Here is a 23,349-nt window from a genome sequence, read left to right as displayed (position 1 = left end):
AGGGCTGCTGAGAACCCAAAAGGAGCCGCAGATGGAAAGTGCCATGTGAACGTCCACAGGGTCTCGAAAGCAAAGATTTAAGAATGGCATGTCCCAGGGTGTCCCAGGTGGAAACAGCTGGGCCCTGAGGTGCCCCCAGGAGAGACCAGAGCAGTCAGGCTGAGAGGCCCCCCCTTTTCCCCTGGGTGGCCAGGGTCCGAGCGCAGCTGGGGGGTGGGGGGAGCCCAGGGCCTTGGGCTTCGGGAGCCAGGAGGGACTTTTGAGAGCCCCAGGCAGCCAGTGGCCCCCTCTGCCCACTGCATCAAGACGAGAGGCCCATTTTCCAACACGCCCAAGGAAAAATATACATAAAGGTTGATGTGTTTTCAAATGGGTTTTTGCTTTGCTCTCCTCTTTTTCTCCCTGTGAGTATTAACCTCGAGGACCCTGGGGACGGCTCGGCTCGCCAGAGCACCTGCTGGGGTCACGCGTAGTCATTAGCTTTGCGGTCAGTGCAGAATAAACCCCATTTCCCCGCGCCTGGGAGAGCGAGCACCCGCTCCCGGGAAGCCCGCTCCTGCCTCGCTCCTCCAAACTCACACTTTTCTTGCCTGACTTGTTCCTCTGCTGCTATTCTACCTCCAGCTGTGGGGGCGTCGAAGAAAAAGATGAGATCAAGTTGAGGGGAAAAATTGTCTGATTTCTCAAGCCCTTTGTTTCCCAGGCCCCTGGCAAGCGAGGCCGGCTCCAGGCTGGGGGCTGGGAGGCCCACGGGTCTGTGCCAGGTGGCGGCAGGTGCCTCAGCCCCCCTGGTTCTGGGGAAGGGGTGAAGATCTCTGCGGGAGGTGGGGTGCAGGGTGTGCGGGGACTGGCGGGGTACGGCTTGGCTCTGGACACCCCATCCTCCAACTTCTTTGTCTTTTGTCAGAACCAAGCGCCTCCGGGCCTCTACACGAAGACCCAGGACCCCGCCAAAGCCCCCAACAACCCTGACATCCTTGAGATCGAGTTCAAGAAAGGTAGGTGCCCACCTGTCGGGGCTCAAGGGAGTGGGCTCTTGGGGCCCTGGCTCCTCTCCCCTCTGCATGGGAGCCTGGGCACGAGCCCATTGCATCATCCCTCCTGTGTTTCTGGAAGCCAGAGCTCAGGCAGGGGCTTCAGGGGCTCCCAATCACCCCCTTCCCCAGATGGCATGGTCCATTGAAGTCTCCAGATTTGAGTGGAAAGCACCCTCAGCTGCCCATCACATGGGGTCGTGGGCACCAGGTCTGGAGTGAGAGCATTCCAGTCCCTAAGCGGTCACGTGCCAGTGGCTTTGGGACTTTGGACAGTCACTCAGCTTTCGTGGGCCTCAGTGTCCTCTTCGGTAAACTGGGGATAGAAGCACCTGCCGCCTGGCATTTTCATGATGTAAAATGTGCTCCGTAAGGGGTGCGTCCTGCACAGGAGCCTGGCACCAAGGAGGTGCTCAGTGAATGGTGGGTCTTAGAGAGCTGGCCTCAGGGGCCCCTCTGATCCCCCAGCTCACGCCTCAGCTAGTCCTATGCTGTACCCCACCCCTCTACCCCGAGCTCAAAACCGCCAGTGCTTTTGCTCCCTTTGGCCGTGGATGGGTATCCTGATGTCCTTATCTTTGCTATCAACCAGCCATGTTTGCTGGCCTGGCCCAAGTGCCCGGTCTTGAGCCTGGCACCAGGCACACCTCTTGCCATGGAGGGGAATGCAAGATGAGCCTGGTGATGAGAGGGGCAGGAGCAGGCTCAGAGTGAGGGCTCAGGGCACCCAAGGAGAAGACCTGTCCTGGCAGCTGCAGAAATCAGAGAGGCTTCCTGGAGGAGGTGGTGCTAGGCAGGAGCTGGAGGATCCAAGAGGGGGCGTGAGGGCATCCCAAGCCTAGACAAGGAGGCCGGACAGGCCATCCACAAGGCGGCTGCCCCGGCTGGACCAGAGCAGAGGGAGAGGGACTCTGCCCCTCCCAGGGCACCTCAGGGACCGAGGATGGGGAAGCGGCAGATCCCTGTCCTCACTCATCCTTGTGTGACCTTGACAACCACCTTCACCCCTCTGGGCCTCAGGCTCACTTGCCTCTAAAATAGATCATGGAAATGATGCTCACAGGTGTCAAGTATGATGTGCGGACTGAGGTGGGGGTGGGGGGAAACAGAGTCTGTTAGTGCTTGAGTAACACACCTGTTCCTGGCCTTTCCCGAGAGCCTGGCCAAGCAAGTGGACATCTCCATTGCTCCCCCCATCTATTCAAACCCTTGAATTTCACACCACCTGGGGACCAAAGGGCCCATGGGCTGAGGCCCCTGATGGAGCTGGAGCCCTGAGTGCCCACTCTGTCTGACCCGGGCCTGGTCCGCAGGTGCCGGGCACCTTCAGGCGGGATGGCCCCAGGCAGCACCTCCGGCAGGTTCCTCGCCCCCCCCTCCCCGGGGGGGGGGGGAGCCTGGGTGAGGGTGGGAGGCAGGCAGGAGGCAGCGGGGGTCCCAGACACAAGGCTCTGGCAGCCTTTCCTCCAGAAATAGGGCAGCCCCAAGGGCTGAACTGGAGAAGAAACGTGATCCATTTTAATGATTTGGGGACCGTCTGGAAAAAAAAAAAAATAGACGGGAGGAGCCGTCCCCAACTACTCCCATTCACCCTCTAGTTAATTTATTTGAAGTTTTAATCTAATTATTAACTATTTTAAAGGCTAAGAGGCTTTCTCCGGCAGCAGCACCAACAATGTCAGCCCCTCTCTGGGGCAGGCCCCGTCCACGGCCATAATAGGACCGGGAGGGAGAGAAAGGGAGACCGGAGAGGGGGGCAGTGGCGAGAGGGGCTTAAGGTTCATTATTGGGCAGACTTACATTTAATAGCAATTTACAACCAAGTTATAAAACCCCTGGAAATGGGGGTGAAGAATGGCGAGGTGACAGCGCCTTGAGGGAAGCCCCTCCAAGCGGCGCCTGGCTAATAAAGACCCGAAAGCCGCTATTGAGACCTGATTGGCACCCGGTCGCTGGCTACATGGTAATGAGCTGGGCAGATGGGTGGGGGATTATCCGCCAACTTTGAACAGCTTTCCTTTGTCACTGTTACAGCTCTCTTGTTAGCCCCCTAATACATTTATTGCTCATTTCACACCGCTCGAGAAAGTGCCCCTTGCTATTCAAAGTCAACCCCGAACCCACCCACTGCCCCCCCGCCGTCACCCCCCTTGACTGGGCCCTGCCCTCCCCTCCCTGGGGCCGCGGCCGCCTCCCTCCTGCGCGCCTGCCACCCGAGACCCGACTTCTCAGAATTCACCGACGCCTCCGACACCTCGCCTGCGGGAGCGGGCACCGCTTCACCCCAGCCATCAGCGGGCTGTGGCGGTCCGGGGTGCGGGGCCGCGGGGGGCGCTGGGGTCCACCCGACTGACGTGGCAGGGGGCTGCGAGGGCCTGCGTGCATGCGTGTGCATGCAGGCGCGCGCACGAGCTCGAGCTCAGCCGCACCTCGGCCAGGCGGCCTGGGTAGCTGGTGGGACAGAAGGTGCCCCGGCGTAAGACAATGGTGGAGCGTGAAATTCAATTAGTTCAGGGCTGGTTCCAATTTCACAGCCCCTAAATGCAAAAGGGACAGAGAGAATGGGGAGGGTGGGGGGCGCGTTTTTATTGCATTTTCCCTTTCATGCTGGGGGGCGTTCTCGCCCCTTCTCTCCCTCCAGCAGGCCCCAACCTGCACAGGGCTTTTCAAAGAGTCATTTGGAGTCCATATCTGTCAGATCCATTTAAGGCGTTGCGGGCGGAGGGAGAGGGCGGGGTGGCAGGCACAGGCTCCATCGCGGAGGGAGCTCCGGGCCCCGCAGGCCCACTGCCCTTCCCTCCCGCCCTAGGGGTCCCGGTGAAGGTGACCAACGTCAAGGACGGCACCACCCACCGCACGTCCCTGGAGCTCTTCGTGTACCTGAATGAAGTCGCGTGAGTGCCCACAGCCTGGCCCAGCCTCCTGGGAAACCACCCCCTTGGACCAGTGCTGGAGCAGGCCATTGTGCCTCACTGGCTGGGCCCGAGGCTCAGGCTGAGGACAGGCAGCCTCGGTGGGGCTCACAGGCACCGGGTCTCCTGGTCTGATGGGAGGCTCTGGTGGCCTTCAGCCTTGGAAGGTTAATACCTGCCCCCCGCCCCCCGGGGTCTACTGCCCCTAGGGACAGTCCAACCAGAGCTTCTGAGCTTTCTGCCAGACCCGAGACCCAGGTAACAGGAAAGATGAGCAGTGGGTAGGGCTGGTGCCCTGCAAGGCCCCAGGACAGAGGTAACAGAAGTTGCCAACTCCCTGTGTGACCCTGGCAATCCTTTCCCTCTCTGGGTCTCATTTCCCCACCTGTACAGTGGGCAGTTGAAGCAGGTGACCTGGCTCCAAGGTCCTTAGCATCTTGGGTCCTGGGATGGTGCCTGACGCCCTGCGTAGGGCTCTGGCGTCCTGCAGCTGAGAGCCCAGCCAGGTGGGTGGCGTCTGACTCGATTCCTTGTGGCAGCATGTGGTTCTAAGGGACCCGTTCTCCCCACAGGGGCAAGCACGGCGTGGGCCGCATTGACATCGTGGAGAACCGTTTCATTGGGATGAAGTCCCGAGGTGAGTCTGCTCACCACCCTTGGGGGCGTGTCTCAGCTCCCAGAGACCCCAGAGGCCCCTCAGATTCCCATCCCATTCAGGCGTTGCTACGTGGGTGACTTTGGGCACGTTCCTTCCCCCACCAGACTCAGTTTCTCCCCTGTGAGGTGGGGACAGTGGGCCCTTTGCCACTGACTCTCAAGGGCCTGATGAGAAGCGCTGTCCCGAGAGCGCGAGGAGGAAGCTGGGGGTCCAGGAGGGGGGCTCGGAGGAGAGGGGAGGCCGGGAACAGGCCGGGAGGTCAGGCTGTCCTGTGCCCCGGGCGGGTCGGCCAGGTTTGGAGGCCGACCACGCAGGGCCGATTTCACAGTCATAAAGGCTGCTTTGAGGAGGTGGCCCGCCCGACAGGGCAGGAATCCCGCCAGGGGTGGGTGCTGTGGGCTGTGCTGGCGGTGGGAGCCGGCCAGGGCCTGTCCCAGGGTCCAGCATGGCACAGGCTGGGTGGCGCTCTGCCTCTGTGTGCAACAGATGCCACCTCCCCTAGGCTGCCAGGGCTGTTGCCGCCTCCGGCTGGGCCGGGGGTGAAGAGAGGTTTGGTCCCCAACCGAGCAGGTGCCTCTGTCTTCTCTTATTAACCAGAGCCCTGTGGTTTTCTGTCGGTCCCTCGCCGGGTCATCAGACCACACCCGCCCCTCCCGGACTCAGTTTCCCCAAGGGGATCTCCTGTCCAGAGAGCTGATGGCCACCAGATTTAGCACCCTTAGAACAGGGTGCTGGTCTGGGCGAAAGGAAGCGGGGGTCCTCACTTATCTGACTTGTCACCTCTGGGCCCCATTTCCCCAAGTGTGATGTGGTGGGCCCCGGGGTGGAGGTCAGATCCTTCCAGCTCTGACCTGTTTGGATTTGTCTCAAAAGGTGTGGGGCCACTTTGCCTCTTTCCTGTGATTTTTCTTTTTTTTTTTCCTCCTCAACACAGCTACTATCTGCGAGAAGCAACCTAATTGAAACTCGCGGGGAAGGCCTTGTCAGAACAATATAACTAATTAGCTGCTCCCTTTTGTCCTGGCTTAAATCTTTGCCTCTTACCCCTATTAACATCTGATTAAATGTCCCTTTGTCTCAGCCTGTCCTTGGGAGACAACACAATGTAAATCATGCAAGGCAGGCCAAGGGGGGACCTTGGGAGGGAGCCACAGACCAGCACCCTCATTTTACAGAAGGGGAAACCGAGGCCGGGACTGATGCCCAGACCCAGAGAGGCACAGAGTGGAGGCTAAGAACTAGAACTCTGGGGTGGGGTAGATCCAGTTTCAGCCCATGTTTGATAGTGGGGTCTGGTGCAGGCAATGTGCCCCATAAATGGCAGCGGCCCCAGGGGCAGGCTGAAAGGTCAGAGGCAGCCTGTGCCCTCTGGGAGCTCAGTGTGGCTCAGAGGTGTCCTCGGTGGCACCTGCTGGCTGCCCTTCCCGCACCATCACTAATTGCGGATAGTTATTACCAACCAACCAGGATCGGCACTTGTGGTGAAAATGATTGCCTTCCAAGGTAAGGACCGGCCCGAGGTCACTCCATGAAATGCCATCCTGCTGGGTAGGGAGGGTCAAGTAAACGTGAACTGAAGGGGGTGGTGATAAAGGCCTGAACGAGGTTATGCCGAGAAGGCTTCCTGGAGGACGTGACAGGAGACTAGGCCTCAGCTGGTAGATGTGGAATAAAGAGGGGGGAGCAGGAACATTCTGGGAGATTAGGAGAAAGGTAGGGGGCACCCCAGGTGGCCCGTTAGGTCTGACGGGGGCTGGGCCCCTGGAGCCAGAGGGAGGCACCTGTAGCGAGTCTGGGCTCTGGTGGCAAATATGAGACCCCGTCTCGGCCCCATCACCACTGGAAAAGCAACTTAGCCTCCTAGAGCCTCGGGCTTCTCCATCTGTGAAATGGGTTGTTGTGTGGACCAAATACAGAGAGCTCTGGATGATAGACTACTACCTTTTCCCCAGAACTGGGGGGGCATCATCACCTCTGAAGTTCAGAGCCTTGAGATTAGCAGTCAGCTCTGACCCCCTTGGCTTCTAACCCATGGTTCCTGGAGCAGGGCCTTCACGGTGCCCGGGTACTCTGTGTGGACCTGCAGGGGGCTGTCCCTACATGCATGGAATTTAGCCAGAGGGTTGTACAGTCTTTGGGGAAGACAGTCAGGATTCGGACTCCCAAGAACTTGCCGTGTGACCTTTAGCACGTTGCTTTCCCTCCCTGTGGCGCCGACTATCAAAGGTGGCGCGAGACTAGGTGATCTTCCCTCTGGAAGTTGTAATTTGCCTGTTTTCTTACTTGGGTCGGAGGGGTGAGAGAGGAAGGTTGCTTCATGATTTTAGGGTGGTGTCCTGTTTTTATGTCTCCACTCCGAGTAATTCGTCATGAGGAAGAATGAGCAGGGGCAGTCAATGAGGGTGTTGGGGATGTCCACACGCCACAGTTTTTATTAAGTCTACGGTAATGGGAGAAGCGGTTAATTGTCAATGATATTGAGGGCAGAGCAGAAGACGCTATTGTCCATACCTCCGTGTACAAGGGGGAAATGTCATTTGTATTGATTTTACAAAGCTCATAATTGAAATTCGTTAAAGGGCTTGTTTTTTTTGGGGGGGGGAGCAGGGGGGAGTTGGGTAGGGAGTTGGGCAATGTTAGTGCTCTGAGTCTGGGGTGGTCATGGGGTCAGAGGGGCAGGGGGCTGGGGAAGCTGCAGATGGAGTAGCTTTTGCTGTATTGTGGCTGTTCACATCGTCATTATCACATTATCTTTTTAACTCTGGAGGGGGGCTAATTAAGTGAAGTAAATGAAATCAGTGGGGAGGAGGGGGGGGGCAGGGCAGGCAGGAGGGAAGCAGGGAAGGAGCCAGCGCCTGTCCTTCTGCTCACCTCCCTCCTTCTCTAGCCAGCTCGGCTCTCTCCTTAGCTCCCAGCCCTGTCCCTGCCGGTCTCACCTCTGCCTGCCGCTGCCTCTTCCCTCGGCGGACTCCCTCCCCCTCCTCCTCATTGCCTGCTTCTCCTCTTCCCTCCCCTGTCTCTCTCTCTCCTCCACCCTTCCCATCTGTCTCCCACTCTCCCCTCCTATCTCACTTCCTCCTGACTCCTCCACTTTCTGGCTAAGAAGAAGCAAGGGCTGCCCGCCCACTTACCCACCTGCCTGCCCACCTGTCCAGGTCTCCCAGAGGCTCCGCTCAGGTGGAATGTTCCAGATGGAGAGTAGAGGGAGAGCTATGAAACAAAGATGTCCGTACCCCCAGAGGCCCACCCTGATCCCCGGGCTGGGGCCTGCAGGGCACCAGGAACATAGAGGATGGCTAGAGACCCACCATGACTTGACTCCCCATCACCATGGCAACCGCCTCCATCCTTGGCCCTGGTACCCAAGAGGGGAGCCCTTGGGCTCCAGCCAACCTCCCTTCCCCGGGCCTTTCCAGATATCTCCCTCTGGATACTGCTTTCCCAAAGGACCAGAGCCTCTGGTCCAGGTGCCCTAACGCCCACCCCACCCCAACCCAGACCCCAGCGGATTGGCCGATCCCACTCCGTTCTGCCAAATCATGCCGTCCGGTTAACCCGGCAGCCTCAGGAACAGAGGAGACGGACATAAGCTGCAGCAGTGTTTTGGTCCCCACCTCTTCCTCCTTGGTCCACTCGCTCCCCCCACCCCCCAGCTCCTTGCCCTTTTCCCCATCCCCGCCTTGGCAGTAATTATGGTGTGATTGAAGCTGCTCCGCAGAGAACCACTGACATCTCTGTCTTTTTCCTGTAAACACGGGGAGATGAAAATAGACACTCGGAGCCGCTGTGCATGTCACTATGAAGATGTCTGTTGTCTCTTCCACTGCGACAGCGAGACTCACCTGTCATCTCCTCCTTTTTGCGCAGTGGTTTGTATGCCGACTGTCAAAAGCCCCAAATCCATAGTCTTTTAGCATCAGGTTTCTGTCACTGTTTTTTTTTTTTAAGTCATTTTTTTTTTCCCAGAAGGAATACACAGAAATCATCTGTACCCCCTGCTCCTGCGGGGAGGAGGGGGGGATCTTTCAAATGCTCACACGCGCGCGCGTGCACACGCGCGCACACACACACACACACACACACACACACACGACAGCAGCAACCTGAAAACAGCTTTCTGATCAGTCACAATTAACTTTAACACCTAAGAAAAGGAGCAGGAACATTAATTGTGCGGTGTGTTTGAGGGCTGTGGCTTTTCTTCTAGCCCTCAGCGCCTCCTGCGGCCATCCGGGAGGGTTGGCGGCCATGAGGCTGGTTCTGAGTGCGCAGGGCGGGCAGCTCTGCCCACCAGACGCTCTCCGCTCCTTCCCTGGGGATCCCCTAGCGTGGGGCAGCAGCGGGTGGCCTTGGGCAGGTCGTGGCTCTTGCTGGCTGGAGAGTATAGGTGTCCTCCTGGCACTCTGCACACAACCATTGTTGTTCCTTCTCTGGGCTGCTGGGAGGTGATGCTGTGGAGCCGGCCCCAATCTTCTAAAGAGGCAAAGCCATTAGAGTGCCCACCACATGGGGGTGACAGTGTGTCCGGGTACTTACCATCCAGGCAGGTGTCCGTGGAAGTGAGAACGAAGAGCACTTTGCCTGGGGCTCAGAAGGTGACTGAGGTAGGCCAAGGTCACACAGCGAAGCTGAGCTGGGAACTCTGTGAAGGTGTCTGTTCCATGAGACTCCTGGTCCGCAGCCTCAGCCCTGCAGATACAGCTTGGACTGTGCCCCGTGCCTGTCCCAGCCGAAGACAGACAAGCAAGGTGTCAGATGCCCCGGGAGCTGAAAGCAGGAGGGCTCCGCTCTCGGAGAATGTCTGTGCCAATTACGGAGAGCCTTGGAAAACTAATCATTAGAAGGCCGGTCTCCAATTCGCTAAATGGCAAGCTCTTAGTATGTGCCAGGGTGAAAGACCAGTAAGTTTCTGTCCGTGTGTCTTGCTTTAGGTAGCTCCTGGGGAATTCCTGTACTCCCGGCGATGAAGTTTCTAGGAGAGTTGAAACTTGCCCTTTAACCTGGTGGCCGTGTCTGCCGTGCTGGAGGCAGACATTTCTAAATGTTCTGCAAACGTCTTTGTAAACAGATGGCTGAACCACTGGGCCTTCCTCCGTGGCCCGGGGCCATCGGGAGCCACTTGTTTGTGGCCCCTTACTGGCCCCCCAGGAGGAGCCCTGACTTCTGTGCTGAGTTTTCGCAGGTTTTCCATGACTCCCCGTTTTCACGCTCTTGGCTTTTCTCAGCCATCCATCCATCTCCGCCTCCAACAGCCTTTCTGGTTTGGGGCTCCCAGCCGCTCGGTAGAACAGATGATCGAACCTGTTTGAACTGTTTGCAAGAGAGACTAGGAGGCCGAGCGAGGGCCTGAACATCACCCCTGGACTCCAGGGCCCCAGGGCTTGGGGCTGGTGCATGAACTTGGGACATTGGTGTTTTTCCTGCTGGGGAGGCCATTTGCTCCCAGAAGGTCACAACTGGATCAGGACGGCAGAATTGCCCAAGAGCCACACTAGTGAAATGGAATAGGCTCTTTCGTGGCATGTTGTAATTATATCAGCACCTGGTCTCCAGGTGGGGCTTTGACAAGTATGTCCGCCGCCCCCCCCCCCCCCCCCCCCCCCCCGCCGCTCGAGACCAGGATATCAAGGGGTTGCAATAAGAGACTCACCCCCCAGAGAGGCTCTTTTTTGCTTGGGAACACCTCAGAGCCAGGGTGAGAGCCCAGGCTTTTCCTCCTCAGGCACAGCCACGGCTCCCCAGATTTGCATTCCTTTCCATGCCCTGGTAAGCACGGGATCACTTTGCCAAAGGACCTGAGGAGCAACCTGGAGCAGAGAAGGGAGATCCAGATGCTGCTCCCATTGACCTTGGGCAAGTCACTTCCTTCCCGGGGCTTCAGTCTGCCCATCTGTAAAAGTGATGTTGGGCCAGACTGGCATTTTAAGAACTTCTTGGTGGAGCCTGGGGTCTGCAGAGGGGCGTCTGCTCCCCCCAGCGGGGTCTGGGCTCTCTCTTCTATATGCTGGGCTTTTGCCAAAGACTGAATAATGGGTTTGCAGCTCAAAGTTACAAGAACGGGGCACCGATGGTCTGAAAGGGCCTCTCCTGGCAGCTGACATTTCTCCGATTCCCAGGGTGAAAGATCGAAGACCAGAAGGTTCTTTAGAGGGGGACGTTTATGGCTAGTGACAGCACCCTCAGCCATGCCCATGGTGCCTTTGGGCTCCAAGTTCAAAAACAATCTCCCTTCTGATTTTGGGGGGTGTGGGGGGAGGCGGGTGGTTAAGAATATTTAAGTTGTGGTGAAACGTACATAACATTTACCATTTTAACCATTTTGAAGCGGACAGCTGAGGAGCAGTAAAGTACATTCACACTGTTGAGCAGCCATCATCCCCATCCACCTCCGGAATTTTGTCTTCCCAAACTGAGAGCCCCCCTGTAGCCCGCCCCCCCCAAACAACCTCCCTCTGCCCCCTCCTCCCCGCCCCCCGCACCCACCATCCCACGCCCGCTCTCTGTTCTCCAGGTACATCCTCGCTGTAGCAGGTGTCGAGAGTCCCTCCCTCTTTAAGGCCGAATAATATTCTACCGTGTGTATATGCCACATTTTGTTGATCCCTTCGGCCGGCGACGGACATTGTGGTGGCCTCCGCCTTTTGGCTGTTGTGAATAGTGCTGCCACGAACACGGGCGCACAGATCCTTTCTGATTTTTAAAGCAGCCAGTGTGGAAGGACGGTGGTAAATGTTCGGGATCCCTTTAAATGTGCCCCCTCAACGCTGTAATGTTACGTGGTGGGAAGAAAGGAAGCTTTCAGAGTCGCATTGGTGGGAGGGGGTCCGTTCTTGCTGCCTCCCCAGGGCAGGGGTGCCTGTGGTCAGCTCAGCGTGCTCCCCTGGCATGCCGTGTGCGCATGGGCAGTCCTGCCTCCTGGGGCCTCAGTGTCCTCAGATCCAGTGTAGGACTCCTCATCAGACCTCCCTCCCGGCCAGGACCGTGCTCAGCTCAGGGGCAGTCCCCCCAGTGTCACTTTGGAGACCCTCGGCTCCAAGCAGGTTGTTTAGGAGGTGGAGACACGGGGCCTGAGGTCATCGGGAGGGGGCTCGAGCAAGACCACCTTCCCACGACCTTCTGGGTTTGGGCCCCATCGCCAGCTGACCCACGGGGCAGCAGATAGCACCGGTCAGGGACTCGGCGCCTCAGTCCATGTCCCAGCTCCACACTGGGCACGTTCTGTCTCCTCCCGGGCTCAGTTTCCACACCTGCACGTGGGGTCGGTGCGGGAGACCGCCAAGCCCTCTGCCGCCACAGAGGTCAGGCTGTATCTGCAGAGACGTGGCTGGCAAGGGAGCCTCAGGCTGACGGTGGCACGCGTGTGTGTGTGCAAGTGTGTGCACAGCTGTCCCCTCCCCTGGCTCTCCAGTGGAAGGGAGGAAGGGATATCTGGGGCCCTGGGCTCCACCGTAGTTGGTTTAATTACAGGTTTTCAGCCGCGGGCCAGTGGGCACGCGTTGGGAAGGAGGGGGGAGCAGCTCCGAAACCCTGTCATTTTCCAACGTCTGAGGGCCTCTTCAAAGGGGGGCATCCAGACATTTTCTCCGCAAGCCTCAGAGTGGACTGTCGTGGCCCCAGCATGAGCATAATGACAGGCGCATTTTGCAACAAGCTGGGAGTGAATGGGTCCGACCGCCTTGTCTTCTGTCAGACGAGTCATTATTTTTTTTTTTTTTTGTCATTTGCTGACAGTTTGGGTTTCATGTGTTTCTCTCTTTTTTCTCTTTTTCCCCCTGCGTGGAAAAATGGCTAGGTATCTACGAGACCCCAGCAGGGACGATCCTTTACCATGCCCATTTAGACATCGAGGCCTTCACCATGGATCGCGAAGTGCGCAAAATCAAACAGGGCCTGGGCCTGAAATTCGCCGAGCTGGTGTACACGGGTGCGTAGACCCCCCTCCCGAAGCGAACAGCACCCTCCTCCAGTCCCGCCCCACCCACCGCCATCCTCATGAGAGCCTGAAAGAGGCAGGTTGACGGGGGGTCGAGAGAGGGCAGGGGACGAGGAGCAAGGGGTAGGAGGGTGCCGGCACCTGCCTTGTTCACGGGGTGTTGAGGGACCCCCCCCCCCAAGATGGCCAGTTGCCTCTGCACCTGTGATTTGCACGAGTTCGGTAGTGTCATCCCTAGGGTGGCCAGCTTCTACCCAGCACGTGCCAGGTGGGGACACGAGCCGTCCTGGAGGCGTCCCAAGGAAAGGTGCAGCCAGCTCCTTTTACAGATGAGGAGACAGAGTCTCGGCAAAAGGACCTTGTACAAAGTTACACAACTGGAAGTGGCCTAGCTGGGTTTGACCCCAGGCCGGGCTGTGACCAGGCAGAACCTGGAGCTGCCACAAGCAAGGGAAAGTCTGCCTTGACCAAGAACTTGGCCCCAGGCCTGGGCATTGCCTGAGCCAGAGGGAGCCCGTGCGCGGAATGACATTAGCACACGGTATGGTGGGGTGGGGGACCATGTTACAGGTGAGACTCGGTGCCTTATCTGTCATAGAGCTGGAGTCCAGGCCTCCTGACTGCAAACCCATCCCTCACACCGTGTGACAGCGGTCCCCAGATCCAGCCCATGGCCCGATTCTGTTCAGCCCACGAGTGAAGCCTAGTTTTTTACGCATTTTTGAAATGGTTGGGGGGGGGACAAAACTGTTTATTAATACTATTTCACATCCCATGAGAGTTCTCGGAAATCCAAATTCCAGCGTCCATAAATAGCATTTGGGCACGGCCATGTGCACTGGCTTACATGTTGTCTGTGGTCACTCCTGAGTGACAGGGCAGAGTTGGGTAGTTTGTGAGAGAGAGCACATGACCTGCAGAGCCTAAAATATTTACTGACTGGCCCTTTCTGGAAAATGTTTGCTGACCCCGCTCTCTAACGTGAGAAGGCACATCAAACGGTCCCTCTGAGCTGCGGTGGGGGACAGGCTGCCGCCCTAGGCGGCGTTGACAACCGCGGGGGCCTGGACATCCGGGAGACCCGGCAAAGTGCATATTAATAATCCGTACCCGGGATCAGCCTCCACTGCCCTCGCCTCATCCCTTCCTCCTCCCCTCAGGGGCTTTAGTCCCTCTGAAAGCTCCAAATCACTGTAACTCATCTCGGGATTTCAAGGAGACTCGGTGGTTATTGGCTGGGTGATTTCTCCCTCCCATTGTATCTGGCAGCTTTGAAGCTGGGATCCGCCCCCCCCCCACCCCCCCCCACCCCCACCCCCCAGGTACTGACAGGTGTTTAAATACCATTGTCTCCTGCAGGCTCTCTTGCTCAGCAGGGTTTCAGCAGAAAGGTGGATTCTGGTTACAGAGTAGGAGAGTCATTAAGCCTGGCAGGCCCATAGGGGAGAGCACCTGGCCCGGGCTGCTAGCTCGGAGGCTCCTCCGGGGAGGCCGAGTTGGGGCAGGCCGCCAGCTGCCCTCCCCTCCCACGATAGAGGGGCCGCCACCTCTCTTGCTGCAGGAGCCTGAGCTGGGCAGCCGCGGGTATTACCTAATCTTAGCTGCACCAAGGTGAAGAAACTGAGCCCCAGGCAGGCCAGGACACAGAACAAGCTTTCACGGCTGATGAGTGGGGGCTTTGAGCCCGGGACAGGCCGGCTTCAGAAGCCAAGTGCTTGGCCACTCCAGTGGATCCAGGGTGGGCGGCAGGGTGGGCTGGGGCCCTTAGGAAAGGGAGATCAAGGGGTCCCTCGGTGTCTGGGGCACAGCTTGGCCCACAGGCTCAGTGCCTCTACACCTGGCTGCCGAGGTGGAATCCTTGTTCTGTTAAACCCACCAAGCCCTCCAAATCCCCAAATGAAGTACAGTGATTAGGAGGTTTCAGAGGATTATTGACACTCGCCTTCCCAGGTGCCCCTGCTGTCACCAGGGCCCTGTAGATGTCACCTTGGCCTCGGGCAGCAACTCGGAGGGGCTGTTGGATGTGATTTCTCATGTTAGGGAGACGTGAACGTTACAGAGCCGTTTAAGCAAGTTATTGAACCTCCCTGTACCTCGGTTTTCTCATCTGAAGGGCGGGGATCATAAATGTACATGTCACATAATGACAACTAATTACATAAACACTTGTAAAGCATCTAGAACACAGAGGAATGCGATTTCAATGTGGGTCGATAAACTACAAATGCCTGGCGTGGTTTCCGAGGATAGAGTCAGGGACCTGGGGGCCTTGCCTCGGGCTGGGTTTACGACCTCGAGTAGGCCTGTCTACCCTGAGCCTCAGTTTCCCTTCCTGTAAAATAAAGGGCACCAGGCCAGGTCTCTTCCTGCCACTCTGCTGTGACACGTGGCTTCCTCGGAAACACAGATAGGGAGACTGAGGCACAAGGGAGCCCTCCTACCTCGGCCCCACTGCTAGATGCCCTGTTCATCATCCTCTCCTCACCCCATCCCCAAGTTTCCCTGTGGGGCCCAGCCCACAAGGGCATCCTGGCAGGACCCCAGCTTCGGGACCCCTCTCCTTTAGGGCACAGAGCTCACCTCCTCTCCCTCGCCTGTTTCTTCAGCAGGAGAACGGGTATGATGCTCAGCTCATACGGGGGGCTGTCGTCCCGATGAGCATAGTGCATGGCCCACCCCCAGACCTGAGATACCCATGCAGCACGCCAGGCTCACTGTCCCTCGCCCCAGGCTGGGTCTGCTGGGAAAAGAAATCTGAGTGCAAGACCCCCGTGTGGGGGAGGTAGGAGGTCCTGAGATAAAACGCAGGCCAGGTGCTCCCACGTGGGTTTCTGCCCCCGCCCCAATCTCCGGCTCCATCTCCTCCCTGTCTTCCAGCCTGAGAGCTTAATGGTCTAATTATCCTGACTTAGCAAGAGGGCCAAGCCACTGGGGCATGGCGGGGGGGTGGGGGGGGGGTAGGGAAGCATCAGTGTCCCCTCCCGTGGGGGTCAGGAGCACTTTTCAGGATCTCACTGTGGCTGGGCACACCTCTCTGGGTGCCCGTCTCCCTGTGTACAGGGAGGGCTGGTGGAGGCCATATTCAGATCTCGATTTTAAAATGCTTAGTGCTTGGCCTGCATCCCATCAGGGAATCCATACACCCCCCTGGAGAGTGGTAATATCTCATTGTGTAAGTGAGGAACTCAGGTACAAAGTGGGTACGTTGCCTGTCAGTGTGGAGCAGGATGCAAACCCAAATGACAGGTGGCCGGAGGGTGGCCCAGTCTCTTCTCTCCCTGCCCGGCCCTCCCCGACCTCTGCAAGCCACTGGACCCTATCCCAGAGAAGGCCTGCTCTCCTTTCCCACGGAGAGCCTCAGCAGGTGCCCCTGGAGGCCCAGCCTCCAACAATAGCCACAGACCCGAGGCTGACCTGGCCCTTTATCAGGGCAGGAGATCGCGCACCATCTGGCCCCACAGCTGCCCAGGTGGGCTCACCTTCCCGGCTCCGTTTCAGGGAAACCCTACCCCTTGAGCTGTCCCTCCCCCAACCCTGGCCACAACGCGCCTGCCCTCCACAGAGACTAGAGAGGAGATGGCTGTCTGCACATCTGAGCCTGTTGGTGCCGAGGTACTAGCCCCGGGGCAGCCTGGGAACTGAGCACACAGCCTTCCCTGGTCTGAGGCCTCTGGGGGCCAGAGTGGGGTCGAGGAGGGGTGGATAGCACATTTCCCAGGCACCTTGTGTACTGACGGATGTTCCATCCACAGACAGGAAAACTCCCAGATTATCATATGAGGCAGAGCTCTTCTACCGTAGGTCCAGCCCCGGGCCCCTCACTGCAGCCTGTTGTATGATCTTGAAGAAACCTCAACTTCCCCGAGCCTTACTTGCTAACTCAGAAAAGAGAGAGGCGAAGAGAGTTTTTCTCACAGGCTGTTTCTGACGATTCAAAGAGCTTAGCCTGTGCTTCATACATACAAATATTTGCATAGGAAAATATTAGCAGCATGTAGACAGTTTACTGATGTCTGAGATGGGGGGGGGACGGGGGGCTCTTCCTGGCTCCTGGCCAGGACACCAGCATGTGGACACCCGGGGCCTCCACACACAATAAGCCCACTGGTCCTGGGAGGGGGTACTGCGTCATTCCCGCTCAGTAGATGGGGAATCAGAGGCACAGGGTGGTGAAGGCCACAAGCACATGGTCTTTCTGACTTTCTGGGTGCTCCTGTCGCTCAGCCCAGGCTCACGCTTGTCTGAGTCCTACCTGAGGTCTGCCCCACAGCTGTCTGCCATCCTCAGGAGACTGAGCTCCCTGTGGGCAAGCGACAGCGTCCCTTCCCGGCAGTGTTCCCAGGGCCTGGCCCGTTGCGCCGAATATCTGGCATGAGGCAGAGGGTTAGCTGCCCTCCTCCTGATCCCTGGGAGGTGACTGTTTGCGGGGGCAGGGAGGGCCCCTCCCTACCCACAAGAGCCCTGCAAGATCACAGGACAGGGACTCGGGCTCGTTCCTTGAGGCAGCTGATGCAAGACCCACCCCCAAAGGTCCGCCATGATGGACTGTGGCTCGGGGCGCCCTCCCTATCCTCCCAATCCTAGGCCCTAGCACAGTGGGCCTCCCTAGCACCCTCACTGTTTCCTCCCTACAGGTTTCTGGCACAGCCCAGAGTGCGAATTTGTCCGCCACTGCATCGCCAAGTCCCAGGAGCGTGTGGAAGGGAAAGTACAGGTGTCTGTCTTCAAAGGCCAGGTGTACATCCTCGGCCGGGAGTCCCCGCTGTCCCTCTACAACGAGGAGCTGGTGAGGTAGGTGCCCCCCACACTGGCCCCCCGGCCGGGGAGCAGACCCTCACGGCCAGTGTCCCTTCTGACCAGCTTTCTCAACAAAGATGCGCCTAAGCCTGTACGGGGCGGGGGGAGGAGACAGTCATGAAGAGTATCGATGCTACCTCTACCCCCAGGGACCTTCCAAAGGCACCAATCAAATGATCACCTGCACATAGAATTAGGCAAGTGTCGGGCTGTGAGGAGGTGCAGGATAGTCTGGCTGGGTATAGTAATGGGTATGGAGAAGCTTCCCTGAGGAAGTCACCTTTGAGCTGGCCTCCAAAGGACAGGAGCTAACCGGGCGGAGAGGGAGCAGGGAAGTTTCCAGGGACACGGTCATGGGCAGAGGTTCTGGGCCTTGGAAGAGTCCAGAACATTCCAGGCACTACAAGAACACCGGGAGCCAGGGGCCAGAGCGTGAGGGTCCCGGAGCCAGATCTTAAAGGGAAGGAGCCATCAGACCTTCTTCTTACGAGGGTCCTTCTGGCTGCTCTGGAGAATAGATTCGGGTGAGGTGAGAGTGAGAGGAACAGAGGATTTGACAAACGGTTAAGAGGTTAAGAACGGCAAGGGCTTGGATGTGGAGGGAGATGAAGAGGTATAGAATTGCCTGGCATGAGCAGCTGGGCACACGCGGGTGGCAGTTCTTGAACTGAGGGGGTTCTTGAAGGAAGATCCTACATCTAGGCTCAGACACCTTGAGGGTGAGTCATCTTGGAGACAGATCAGGGGAGTACCTGGTCAGCCCTTGGACACACGGGTCTAGAATTGAGGAGGAAGTGGGTGGAAGACAGGGCAGAGTGGCAGACATCTCGAGGTTTTCCGAAGCCAGGAGGAAACTGGCCGGGGAGGGGAGGGTCCGTGCAAGCCGGGAAGGGAGACAAGGAGGGGTGTTGAGGCCACGCCAAGGGTGCTGCCACGGCTCCGGGACGGGCTGCCGCGCCCTGGCGGGCTGGGTCAAGGGCAGCCTTGGCTCTTGAGCTGCACCTACACTTGTGCATGAGACTGTGGCCTCCATGGAGGATCAAGGTGTCCCCTTTGGAGGTCACTTGGCCACACAAGAGGTGGGGACCGACAGCCCCACCTGACTCAAGTCCCAGGCCCAGCTTAGCCCCGGCGGAAGCCTGTTGGGAATTAGCGTGCGAGTTTTGTTTGGCGGTCAATATTATTTCCCTCTTTCCCGTCTCCTCGCCACGTTGAGCTTCTCCCCCCTTCCATCTTTCTAAACACTTTATAAGCCATAAATATAACCGAATCAGTTTAGATCAGTCGGGGTAAATGTCAAATTATCTTCTCTCTTTCTCTCTCTGGCTCTTTCTTCCCTCCCCCTCCGAATCAGCAGCCTCTAATAATCTGCCCAACCCTTCATTAAACCTTACAGCCTCACTCAGGGAGATTAAATGAAGAAAGTAAAAAGGGGAAGGAAAAAAAGAGAGAAAAGCAGGCGCATTTATTCTCACTGTGTCTCCAACCATTTCCCCTTTCTTTTTGATTTCTACATCGCTGACTTGAAAGCCCTTGAGTGACAGCCTCACAGGGACCAGCGAGGAAGCCGCGAGAGGTAGCAGAACTGGAAATGCCGTGGCACAGTAGGTAGAAAGTAACGTAATTATAGAGCAGGTCAGAGCCACTCGAATGAGCAAAAATAAAAGCACAGAGGTTTTCTGTAGACCGTCAGGGGAGGTACAAAAAAAAAAAAAAATCATTGTAAACTCTTTTCCACCCCCCCCCCCACCACCACCCCTATTTTAAAAAGAGGTTTTTCAGCTCCCGAGAAACACCTCTGGGAACTCTTCTGCAGCCTCGAGCGCGGGACAAGTGTGTCCCTGGACGTGGGCCTCTCTTTACCGGGGCTGCTGCGGCGTCCTGGGAGGGGAGCGGGAAAGTTTGTTTTGACGCGTGCGAAAAGGCAGATGCGCATGGAGGGGAGCTGGAAGGGGCTCTGAGCCCTGGCTTCTCCCTGAGCAGAGCACAGGGGTCCTTCCAAAGGGGACGGGTGATTCAGACAGTGGCAGCGTGTTCCAGGATTTGATTTGTGTGGGGAAGGGTACGCTTTCTCATCCAGAACAAGGTCTGTAAAAGGGAGCTGCAGAGCCTGATGCTTTAGTTCGGTCCAGCTTTTTCTCTGCCCAGTGAGGGGTGCCAAGAGGCAGCTTTTCCAAGGTCCGACATCTTCCCCCTTACAGGGGACTTGCTGGTCTGCTCCTGGTGGCTTGCGCCACCTGAGACCTGGAGGGGCCAGCGAAGGTGGGGAGGAGGAAAGAAGGGGTGGGAGTGTGGGAGTTCATGTGCAGCTTCCTGGGCCCGTGAAGGTCAGGGCCGGGGCATGGTGGGGGTAGGGCAACAGAGCCCACGGTCCTGAACAAGTTGCAGGACAGCTGAGCGCAGACACCCTACTTGTTGTCAGAAGTCCACAATCCACAAAGAGCCAGCCAGAGGCACAGCCTTAGGGTCTCGGGGGGGAAAAATAATAACAGATTCCCCTCTGCCCTCCTCCCCCCCAATCTCACCTCTCCGGAGAAGGCTCCTGAGGGGACAGGCCGCCTCCTTGTCATCAAGAACCTTGAGACGGCTTTGTCCTGAGGCTGGAGTTCTGGAGACATGAGGACAAGGGGCTGATTCAGAGCAGGACGCGTGAGAAACAGAGGAGGGACCCTTCCCCGCCAGAGGCTTGGAGGGTGGCCGTGCGGAGCCAGATCTGAGACCACAATGCCCTGAACTTGTCCTCAAAGAGCTTATCCCAGCCGTGATTAAGGCAGATGGGTGACTGATTGCTGACGTCTGCTGCCCCACCCACGTACCCTGGGCCCTGTTCCCTTCTTGCTCCTATTTCCCCAGCACCTGCAGACCATAGGTGCCTAATAAATGCCTGAATGAGTGAATGAATGATACGAGCCATGGTGTGGAGGCCGCATCAGTTCCCGTGGAGTCAGTGATAACACTGAGAGGCCCATTTGACAAGTGAAAGCCTGAAGCTCACCGAGCAGAATGGGTGCCCTAAGCTCTGCGGCGGGGCGGGGTGGCAGAGCTCGGCGGTAGCCCCGACGGGGAGGACTGTGGTTGGGAAGGATTCCTCGAAGAACAGCTAAGTGAAAACAGCCCAGAAGCTGAAGGTTGTCGAATCTGGAAGATGGCAGCTGTGGATGGGGGAAACGTTTGTAACAGTGGCGGCTGAGCAAGCCCTTCTCGGGGCCAGCCGGCGTGGGGCAGGTGCCAGGTTTGTGGATGGATCTCAGTGCTGGGGGCGCTGAGAGCTTCAGCGGCGCTGTCACAAGTCCGAGGCTGTTCCGGGTACACCCCGTGGCCTCCCGGACCTTCGGGCCACTGGACGCCATCAGCTATTGCTGGAGATTTCTCTCAGAGCCCCCCGACCCCACCCCACCACAGCCGTGAGGGCGGAGCTGACTCACAGGTGTGTCCTGGGCTTACAAATGCAGTTCTCTGGTTCGTCGGAGGACTTCGCCGGCTGGCACTGACCGAGGCGGGACCCTACCTGCCCATTCCCGTAGCAGGGCTGAGACTCCTGCTCTCCGGCCCTGGACACGGTGCCTGGCCCATAGTAGGGCTCCTGAATTGGACAGAAACACAAGTGTGGACCAACCCGGCAGAGATACCCTGGGTACCTGCGAGCCTGAGCTGACATCCCTAGCCCCGGAGATCCTCCGACGTCGGGAGTGAGGCCTGGCGGTGTGCTGACAGCCTTTCACTCTCTCTTTGCAGCATGAACGTGCAGGGTGATTATGAGCCCGTCGATGCCACTGGGTTCATCAATATCAACTCCCTCAGGTAAGCAGCTCTGGGCCCTGATGGGTCTCCGGACCCCCCAGGTGTGGGCAGCAGGCTCTGATAGGACCTCAGCCGCTCCGACCGCTGGCCTGTCCTAGAGAAGCCCCATCTTCCCGTCCCTCTGCCCACAACATCTTCAGTACCTGCTTTGGGCCCAGCCTGCTCCTGTTCTCAAAGGGGCAGAAGGCATAGCCGGAAGCCACACAGGGCCCTGGGTGCTTGGGTCCCCTGTTTCTGGGTCCTGCCCTTTGCCTCAGACACTCACCCCCGCCCTCTCCAGCTGCAAGAAGGACTGCACCAGGAGCCCCTTGCCTGGGCAGGTTAGAAAGGCAAATGGCCCAGAGGTAGAAAGGAACCTCAGAAAGTCACCAGGCCAGAAGGCACCTGGTGCCTACCTGTCACCATACCTGAGCTGCAGGTCTAACTGGAAACCATCCTAGCCACATGGATGCCCATGGCCTAGTGGGGTAGCATGCGTCATCTGAAGCCACTCAGACTTGGGTTCAGATCCTGGCTCTGCAGGATGGTCCTCAGACCCCTTCTGGGCCCCTGGGAACACAAGTGGGGATATTGACCGTAGCCACCTGACAGGTGTGGCAAAGGCTTGCGTGAATCCCAGGAAATCAGGCTCTCAGCCCAGACCCTGGCCTGCAGGAAGAGCTCACGTGCTCAGCCCAGGTGTAGCCCGGGGAAGGGCACGCACAAAGGCAAACAGGGTCGTTTATTACCAGCGGCTACTATACACTCACTTCCAGGCACTCTCCTGGGCCGTCCCATTGAATTCTTACACAAAATTTGTAACTCCAGGAACAGGCCCAGAGTGGTTAAGTAAGCCATCCACAGTCACACAGCTAGAAAGCTGTGGAGCTAAGTCCAGAAGGTACGTCTGTCTAACTCCCAGTTCTGTGTCACCAGCTTCCTTCTCTCCCGGCTTGGCATTGGGAGGAGGGCACGAGTCTCTCTTGTCTCCCTGACACATGTCCTGGGCACAGAGCCACCATTTCCTCCCAACGCCAGGATCTTGTCCCTGGAGCCGAGAGACTGTGGGAGAGACGCTGAATCCAGCTGACCTTCCTGGGGTGCTCTCCACTCCAACAATCATGTCCACACACACCCCCACCTCCTTTGCCCTCTGTATTTTATGACTATAAACCCTTTTAAATGGCTGCAAACACATCGGGTTTTCATAATGGCCTCTTCATCTCTCCCATTGCCAGTTAAATGTTTTGTCTTCAACAATGCCAAGCAATGTTTCCCCCAAAGATAAATTAATTACATTATCCTGATCGGAGGGCAGGAGCGGGAACAGAGGGGGAGAAAAAAGACAACTTCGTACACATCTGAACTGACAGCTGCCCCCGCCACCCGGGTTCTGCCTGAATTAATTGAACGGAGTGCATGTTGTTATTGTTAATTTACATTTTTCTTTGTTTTCAATCTGGTTTACAGGCTGAAGGAATATCATCGCCTCCAGAGCAAGGTCACTGCCAAATAGACCGGCTGACAATGAGGAGCTGGGCCTCCTCATTTGCCCATCTCCCAAGTACAGGCGCTAATTGTTGTGATAATTTGTAATTGTGACTTGTTCTCCCGGGCTGGCAGCCTGGTGGGGGTACCAGGCCCCAGCTTTGTTCCCTGCTCCCCTGTAGCCTGCCGAAGTGGTCATCGGAGGGAAGGGTGGAGGCGGCTGCGCTGGGGAGATGTAAAATGACAATTAAAAAAAGATACATGAGTCTTTTTCTTTATTTCTGCAGAGAGGGCATTGAGGGGGGTATGTGTGTGTGTGTGTGTCAGTCATGCTCTTCTCTGTGTGTGTGTGTGTGTGTGTGTGTGTGTGTGTGTGTGTGTGTGGTGTCAATCATGCTCTTCTTAGTCCAACCTTGGTGTTTTCTGATTTAAGCGCTGCCAAAGCCACCTTTTGCCTGGGAACCTGTTTCTCTGGAAGAATCGGAGGCTCTCTGCCCCCAGCGAAAACCAGGGAATCCAGATATGTCCCCCTGGGTCGGCCTGGCATTTTATCACCGACTGTGGCCCCATGCCGTGTCAGAGGGGAACCAAGGAGAGTTTGGGTGACATGCGGGAGAGCTGTCCTACCACCGCCCACAAAGAACTGGGAATGGCAGCCATGACTGACCACACGACGCTCCCCCACCACAGCACCGTGGCCTTAAGTAGCCTAAATTGTGGACGAGGAGCCCCCAGTAAGAAGAAAAG

At 57.5% G+C, this 23,349-nt stretch overlaps 1 protein-coding gene across 1 annotated transcript in view; it reads left to right on the top strand.

The window, feature by feature from the left end:
* ASS1 (argininosuccinate synthase 1) overlaps positions 1-22,867 on the top strand; it is a 50,211-nt gene extending 27,344 nt beyond the window's left edge. Inside the window, exons 10-16 of the mRNA XM_025888684.2 lie at positions 908-998; positions 3,844-3,928; positions 4,519-4,583; positions 12,397-12,528; positions 17,172-17,328; positions 21,070-21,135; positions 22,585-22,867. Of these exons, the coding sequence (XP_025744469.1) occupies positions 908-998; positions 3,844-3,928; positions 4,519-4,583; positions 12,397-12,528; positions 17,172-17,328; positions 21,070-21,135; positions 22,585-22,630 (642 nt within the window). The 3' untranslated portion in view covers positions 22,631-22,867. The remainder of the gene's footprint in view (positions 1-907; positions 999-3,843; positions 3,929-4,518; positions 4,584-12,396; positions 12,529-17,171; positions 17,329-21,069; positions 21,136-22,584) is intronic.
* Positions 22,868-23,349: the final 482 nt, after the last annotated feature.

This window comes from Callorhinus ursinus, unplaced genomic scaffold (genome assembly GCF_003265705.2).
Source record: "Callorhinus ursinus isolate GAN/ISIS: 27379988/994484 unplaced genomic scaffold, GSC_fseal_2.0 scaffold24, whole genome shotgun sequence".
NCBI lineage: Eukaryota > Metazoa > Chordata > Mammalia > Carnivora > Otariidae > Callorhinus > Callorhinus ursinus.
Note: the sequence above shows the minus strand (reverse complement) of the source record. Positions and strands in the feature narration are given on the sequence as shown.